At 35.6% G+C, this 7,486-nt stretch overlaps 2 protein-coding genes across 2 annotated transcripts; one reads left to right on the forward strand and one right to left on the reverse strand.

Moving 5' to 3' along the window:
• Positions 1 to 253: 253 nt before the first annotated feature.
• LOC107818200 (histone H2A) lies at positions 254 to 1,189 on the forward strand. Its single transcript, XM_016644147.2, has 2 exons — positions 254 to 562; positions 767 to 1,189. The coding sequence occupies exons 1-2, from the start codon at positions 353 to 355 to the stop codon at positions 1,007 to 1,009; spliced, it is 453 nt and encodes a 150-aa protein (XP_016499633.2). The 5' UTR covers positions 254 to 352; the 3' UTR covers positions 1,010 to 1,189.
• Positions 1,190 to 2,226: 1,037 nt separating this feature from the next.
• On the reverse strand, positions 2,227 to 5,974 carry LOC107818198 (eukaryotic translation initiation factor 2 subunit gamma-like). Its single transcript, XM_016644145.2, has 9 exons — positions 5,776 to 5,974; positions 5,532 to 5,672; positions 5,390 to 5,451; positions 4,561 to 4,673; positions 4,381 to 4,483; positions 3,720 to 3,947; positions 3,420 to 3,635; positions 2,930 to 3,190; positions 2,227 to 2,748 (listed from the first exon to the last, which is right to left on the reverse strand). The coding sequence occupies exons 2-9, from the start codon at positions 5,650 to 5,652 to the stop codon at positions 2,431 to 2,433; spliced, it is 1,422 nt and encodes a 473-aa protein (XP_016499631.1). The 5' UTR covers positions 5,653 to 5,672; positions 5,776 to 5,974; the 3' UTR covers positions 2,227 to 2,430.
• Positions 5,975 to 7,486: the final 1,512 nt, after the last annotated feature.

Genomic DNA, 7,486 nt, shown 5'->3' on the forward strand with positions numbered 1-7,486 from the left:
AATTAAATTGGAGTTTTCCCCTACCTATATTAATTCTGTAAAAGAAAAACACATTGGGAAAAGCTTATTCCTTTCCAGGCGGGAAAATTATTCTTTTACCAAAATTCAAACTAACCCTCGCTTCTCATTGGTCCATTCAAAACGACACGGATCGCTTCTACAGAATCCTGCACCGTAGATTATATCAAAATCCAACGGCCCTCATCACCAATCCGAAAACCGAATACCAGAAATTCCACTATAAATACAACAAACACGCAAAATACACCCATCCACATCTACCGCTCAGACAATCAACTGATAATATCAATTCTTTTTCACAAATCACAACTTTGTTCTTTATCATTTCCAAATGGATACTGCCGGAAAAGCGAAAAAGGGTGCCGGCGGCAGAAAGGGTGGTGGCCAATCGAAGAAGCCGGTTTCCCGGTCCGTCAAAGCCGGTCTTCAATTCCCGGTCGGTAGAATTGGTCGTTACCTGAAGAAGGGTCGTTATGCTCAACGTGTTGGAAGTGGTGCTCCGGTTTATTTGGCTGCTGTTCTTGAGTATTTGGCCGCTGAAGTAAGTCATATTATCTGAAAATTTGATTTGGGATAAGTTAGTATTTCTTTGATTCGGGGTTTCAATATTTTCCCTGTGTTGCTTTCGGTTTTGGACTTATTTTTTGTCTAATTAAAAATGGGGTTTGTAGTTATTTATATGTGATTTGAACACGCTTAACACATTAAGTGAGTTTATTGAAAAAATTACCATAAATTATTGTAGGTGCTGGAATTGGCTGGGAATGCAGCGCGTGACAACAAGAAGAACAGAATTATTCCAAGGCATGTTCTGTTGGCTGTGAGGAACGATGAAGAGCTAGGGAAGCTTCTTGCGGGTGTGACCATTGCTCATGGCGGTGTTCTTCCAAATATCAACCCGATTTTGTTGCCTAAGAAAACTGGTGCTGAAAAGGAACCGAAATCTCCTGCTAAGGCCACAAAATCTCCAAGGAAAGCCGCAGCTTAGAGTTTTTTTTAGTGACTGTTGAAACTGAAACTTCTGTTAGTTTATTTCCCCTTTGTATGTAATTCTGGTGCTAGAATTAGTTCTTTTGTTGGTGAGGGAATTTGAGAAGAATATAGTTGTTATTCTGAACTTGGTGGTAGTTGTTCCTCATAGTCAAATCAATGAAACCCCTTGTTTCTACCTACGGTGTTTTCAATCTATACTCTGTTTTACATCAATCATTGTTAGGCATACTTATTTTGAGATGTAGAATGTAGTTAACTTTCTTTCTAAATTGAAGTTCTTTTTATCCCTTTAGTGAAGGACTTATATATTTAACAAAATTTAATGTTTCTCAGGGAGCTATTTAAAGAATAAGCAATCAGTTTCCTGTAACATATAAACAAAAGCTGAGAAAGCTAAATCTCTCAACTTATTTAGGATTGATAGTTAGTGTTATTGTTGTCCTTAGCATGAAGGTTCAGTCTTACTTGTTATTAAACCAACATTAGTAGTAAAACGGATCAGACCTCCAATCCTTCCATTGCTAGATCTACCTCCTTAATATTATTCAACATTATTAACAAGGTGAAAGCTAGATCTCTCCTATTTGGCATTAACCGGTGCATTCAAAAGGGTACAACTTAATCGTTGGTGAGAAAGATTCTCTCCTCCATGGAAGATAGCTGACAGAGAGAGACAACTAATGGTGCTGTGGAAAGAGTTGGGGTTATTACCGGACACTGTTTTAGAAAAGCAAAGAAAGTTGCTGATAAAATGGCATCGACACTAACTTTGATACATTGCCTCACCAGGTTAGAGGGCTAATAAATGCTGACTGATGGCTCCTTCCTACATTTCGAGTCAAGAAGAGAAAACCAAGCTGGCTAATTTATGAGCTTCCTTGAGGTAACAACTTTATCGCTACATTTTTTGTTGTTTTGCTTTATGAGGGACGGTTAGTTGATCCAGAATCCCCTCTATCACATCTCGTAAGGAAGGCTTGGGTATATTCTCCTCCTTCAAATGTACCAAGTGGCAATAAAATAGTGACTCGTTTAAGGAACCAGAAATTGTTTCACTTATTAACTTGTAGCTGTGCATCCAGCGCAGTAGCAGTCTTAGCAATGGTTTATATGACCATTTTGAATTCACAATAGACGTATTAAAACAACATGTACCCCTGTACTAATCTTCTCAAATTTTAGAAAGGAAAAAATGTCGAAGAAAGAGGAATCTGAATTAAATCCATAGCTCATTAACCGACTAAAATATGAAATTTCACAAAGCATGTCAGCGGATAAAATCCACAAATACTTGAAGTAAGCATGTGTCATGCCAATAATCTATTGTTCGACAAGTCTGACAATACAAATTCATAGGAACAAAAGCTAAAAAGAAACACTCATTAGAAAGCAATTCATAAAATAGAAAGAACAAGTTCACACTGTAAAGAGAATATCTGCAGGAGTGGGTGGCACATCTAGTGCCACTCCGTCTTCAATCTCACCCCACCCAATGAGACGCCAGTGGCCACCAACCCGACGGCTGAGCACCACCTTCTCGCCTATGCCAGTGCATACAGGTGCAGTTAGTTGCAATTTCGCGCTGTTATTTCTCGCTTTAATGACTTGAGCCCCAGTTGCCATGGACAATATATTCAGCATTAGTACCTCACCCTTTACCAGATTCGATACCTGCATTTCTGACTCTTTTTTCTCAACCCCTACATGCCGACGCAGCAGTTTAATTTTCCTGATCTGCAGATAAAAGATGATGAGAAATAAGTTGCCAAGAGGATTAGTGTAGGCACATATTCCTAGTGATTTGGTCAAACAATAAATGGTCAAATGTATCAGGAGGAACTATAAATGGAATGATTTAGTAAGCAATAAAAGATATTACAACAAAAGCTAAAAATGCTAAAGAATGCATGCTAACCTTAAGTTCAATATACACTTCAGGGAGTGTACCAACGTCTCCAAGGACTTGACCAACAAGCATATCGCTGCGTGATAGGGAAGGATCCATTGATGTGCCGACCCCAATAAGGCCTCCTGGCACAGCAAACTGAAGCTTATTCTGCTCTGCAAATAATGACATAATTCTGGAATATATTGGTCTACATATGATTTTTCCATCTGCAGTTTTGTCAAGGATGCCTGGACGAAGCTCAACCATCTGATTTACTTTTAAAACACCCTGAGAACAAGAGGTCAATGATATATGTTTAGACATAACAAAGTATTTAAAGGTTAAACTCAGATTTAATCATTACTTGGTTATCAACAGCTTCCAAAAATTGATCAGTGGGAATTGTCAAAAGACAACTTTCATCAGATACATTAAAAGATGTTCTTTATAGTGTGTGGCAGATAGTAATAACAGTTATGAGAACAATTTGCATCAACCCCAGACAACAGGAATGTACCTTAATGATACTTCCACCTACAACACCACCCTTCATGTCATCAATACCACAACCAGGCTTATTCACATCGAAAGATCGAATCACAACCATACGGGGAGGTGATACAAAATCTCTCTTTGGAATGGGAATCCTTGCAATATATTCACAAACAGCATCAATGTTGTACTGAAGCTGCGCTGAAATAGGTACTACTGGTGCACCTTCTGCAACTGTTCCCTGATAGGTATGAGATGAATTCTTCTTTAGCAAAATGTTAAAATACCAGGTAATCAACTTGCAAAACGCTTTGGAATGACTAACCTTGAGAAATTCACGGATTGCTTTATACTGATTTCTAGCTTGATCCTGCTGTATAATGTCAACTTTGTTCTGAAGAATGATTAGGTTTTGGAGCTTCAAGATGTCAACAGCAGATAAATGCTCTAGAGTCTGGGGCTGAGGACAACTTTCATTGGCAGCTATTAGAAGAAAAGCTCCATCCATAATTGTTGCCCCGCTCAGCATTCTAGTCATCAGTATCTCATGCCCCTACACCAAGTCATAACAAAGCAGCCAAAGCTAAATATAGTTACAATGTAGTAATATTGTAACTCAATACTCATAGATTAATGGGACCACCAAAATTTTGAGGTAACACATTTGGCAAAAAGTACAGATGCTTTGCCAGGTTTCAAGTCGCGGAAAAACTGACTTATCACCTATAATCCTAAACATACCAACTCCTAGAAAGATAAAAAGCAGCATGACTATAAAATAAAAAAAGAAAACAATTTCAAGGCAGGGATCATTCAGACGAGTTACCATGTGATCAATCCTAAATTATATTGCCAAAATTCAGAATAAAGGCTCTTCACAGTTTTATAAGAATTCTGTAGCAAAATATAAATGCAAAGAACAAATTCTACTAGCTTGTCGCCAAGTGCAGCAATGTTTTAAGGTTCCACGAATGAAGTAGCCATACCGGGCAATCTACAAAAGAAATGTGTCTGAGCAGTTTCATCTTGCAGTTCTTGAATCCAGGAACATCACATGGAGGATTATCTTCTTTACCACTTCCATATGACCTAAAAAATTAGGTAGATCTTAACAATATATTCTTCAAGAAAGCATGGGAACAAATAATTCACATTAACATACGTACTTGTAGCATAAGGGCCGCGGGCAACTTTCATCCTCACATTTGTATATCTTTGCATTTGCGTATCCAAGTTTCACAGTTATGTTACACTCCAGTTCACATTTGAATCGAGTAGTCTGATAATTAGATGTCATAAAAAAGTAAGAGCTCCATAAAAGCAAGTTAAACGAGAGGTAAAAATTAGAGGATTTTTCATAAAGCACTATAGTTTAGAGCCTAGTAACTATAGTTTGTCTAATTACGATTAATAACTACTATTCGTGCAATTGTATTCATTCGCGTAACTGTTGTATCAACTGTAACCAAGGCGAATTACAAGGTGTATACAAAAGATACACCTGTATACGGGGTGTATACAAGTATTCAACGAATACAACCAAGGCGAATTACAGAATTATAGAAAAATAAAATGCTCTTGCTGAGAGTCGAACTCAAGATGTCCGGTAACTAAGCGGGCCCTCTAACCAATTGAGCTAAGAGAGCTTGTTGCTCTCTTATTTCCGTTCAAAACACTTAATCACTAGTTTCATGGATTTGCTATAAAATTCAAATATAGCTCCGAATGCTAAATTTGCTGAAAGTATAGCTACGAATGGTAAATACAGTGTATATGTCGCGTAATTTTCCCTAAAATTATAATTTGGTTAATTCACAGAAATCTCGTATTAACAAGATTATAGAAAAAACAGTTATCACTTTTTCAACCTTGTTTTTCTCCTATCTAGTATAATTTATGGACAAGATGATCAAACAAAAAACAAAAGAAATTGAGACGGCCAAACATAACAAAAAGTATTCAAAGGGCTACAGACAAAAGAGTAATTAAGGGTACCTGGATACCAGAGATTGCCCTGACAACAGTGGTTTTGCCATGTGCTACATGGCCAATTAGGCCTAACAAAAGTTTAAACCATTTTATTAGTCCATAATTAACTTGTTCAGGAAAACAAGAATGAGGTTATAATAAAAATTACCAATGTTGATTGTAGGCTGCCTGGATATAACTTCAGGTGAAAGTGGATGTAGTTTCGTCACATCCAGCTTTCTTGAATCCTGCTCCATTATTATCTCTTTCTGAGCCATCTTCTTCAACATTCAGAATAAATTGCTCAATCCTGTATGAAATCAGCATTAACACTATTTACTACCCGAACACCATAATACATATAATTGATCCTTCATTATACATTCTACGCTAACACAATATGAAAATTTCACCTTAAAAGAGAGAAACTTGTTTCAAAAGTTCTGTTTCTGATGGGCACTTGTGGATTTGAAATTGAGATTGGTAAGGCTGCTATCGAGAAGAAGAAGATCGCCATTGTGCTCTGAAACTTTGTTAGGTTAGGCTAAAACTCCCATGGTGAATTAGGGTTTAATTAATGACTATGTTTGAGATTTTGAATTAATTAATATTGAAGATGAGAAGTCTATAGGCTGTCTATATATATCTATTCCTATACTATAAGTGGGAATAACCAGGCAGCTCGTGGTCACAGTTACTTTGGCAGCGCCGTTTTTTTGAAGAATTCTTATGCCCCTGAATAATCTCTTTATTGCTTCAGTTGCCACTGGTATTTGAGTAAATATAACAAACTTTGAGAACAATTTAACTGTTCAAAAAGGGCATGGTTCTGATTCATGTTGAAGTACACGTACAACAACATTTTCCGTTCCTTCTTTTTGTGTTTTCCTTTTTTTTTGGCTAAAAAACATGAATGTTTTACTTGCACTTTTCTTCAGTCAATTTTGCTTGTCCAAGGTTATTTGACCCTTTGACAGTGTAACTATACAGTAATTCTTCCAAAAGTGAAATTTTATTTCCCGATAAAATAGAAGTAACAACAGACTTTCCTTAAGCTAAAATTTATCTAATTTAAATATTAAATATGTATCCTACGATTATTAAGCATGTTAATTTTAATTTAATTTAATTATTTAGTGTCAGCCTTTTTATGTTCTAATTATGAAAACAGTGTAACCCATCTTTCCTCTCTGAATTAATTGTACCGGATCCTTACTAGACCTTTACACATCATTTTACTCATTTATTTTATTTTATAGAGCTTTTCATTAATTTTATATATCTCTAAAGCATTAGTAAAAGTATCTTTGCCGAGGGTCTATCAAAAACACTATTTTTGCCCGTTCAGAATAGGGGTAAAGCTGCGTATATCTTATCATTCCCAGACCGCACTTGTGAAATTACAGTGGGTGGTAGTTATTGTTGTTGTCTAGAGTATTAGTAAATTGACATTGATATACCTGAAAATAAAAATTCATTCAAAATATGTTTTAACAGTAATAGTAGCGCTTATAATTGGAGCAGTAAATTGATTAGCTAAAATTAAATTGATCCATTGTAACCGCACATATCTTCTTTCACAATTCCTATGACTTTGTATTGTTTGTTATTTTCTCCCACTAAAAAATTGTAGATAGTTTATCCAAAAAGTGGTACTGCTTCTGGTAAAACACAATAATGACATCAGATGCTTAAGAGATAAATTTTATATAGATCTTAACTATGCGGAATTGAAACTTTTTAAAATTATTTTACCTTTTTAAATAATATCTAAATATATAATTTTTGTAAAAAATAAATTAATTTACGCCTGACTTATCAATTATGGCATTGCCTAGATGGTATATTTTTGGGATAGAAAAACATTATTGTACTATTATATATTTTTAATTTGGGTTCGACGAATGGGTATAGAATGACACCGATCTTACTTGGTAGGCGCTACCATATCAGGTTATACAAAAAAATTAATTGTTTTGTGAGAGAGATTGTAATTTCATTTCCAAATAGCTATTTTTTTTAGGAATAACCAATGAGTTACTTTCAATTGTTTTTTGGATTATTTTGTCTGACCGTTTTTCCTTTTTAGCTTATTGTAGTTGCTAAGCAGTCATTCTTTCTCTT

The sequence above is a fragment of the Nicotiana tabacum genome, chromosome 3, assembly GCF_000715075.1.
Source record: "Nicotiana tabacum cultivar K326 chromosome 3, ASM71507v2, whole genome shotgun sequence".
NCBI classification, from domain to species: Eukaryota; Viridiplantae; Streptophyta; class Magnoliopsida; order Solanales; family Solanaceae; genus Nicotiana; species Nicotiana tabacum.

Bases quoted from the DNA above. Each gene is read 5' to 3' on its own strand.
- LOC107818200 (XM_016644147.2), top strand. From the start codon at position 353: ATGGATACTGCCGGAAAAGCGAAAAAGGGTGCCGGCGGCAGAAAGGGT. The intron at 563-766 runs GTAAGTCATATT...AAATTATTGTAG, and splicing joins TTGAGTATTTGGCCGCTGAA to GTGCTGGAATTGGCTGGGAA.
- LOC107818198 (XM_016644145.2), bottom strand. From the start codon at position 5,652: ATGTTGAAGAAGATGGCTCAGAAAGAGATAATAATGGAGCAGGATTCA. The intron at 5,452-5,531 runs GTAATTTTTATT...AACTTTTGTTAG, and splicing joins GCAGCCTACAATCAACATTG to GCCTAATTGGCCATGTAGCA. The intron at 3,948-4,380 runs GTATGGCTACTT...GACTTGGTGTAG, and splicing joins TTTCTTTTGTAGATTGCCCG to GGGCATGAGATACTGATGAC.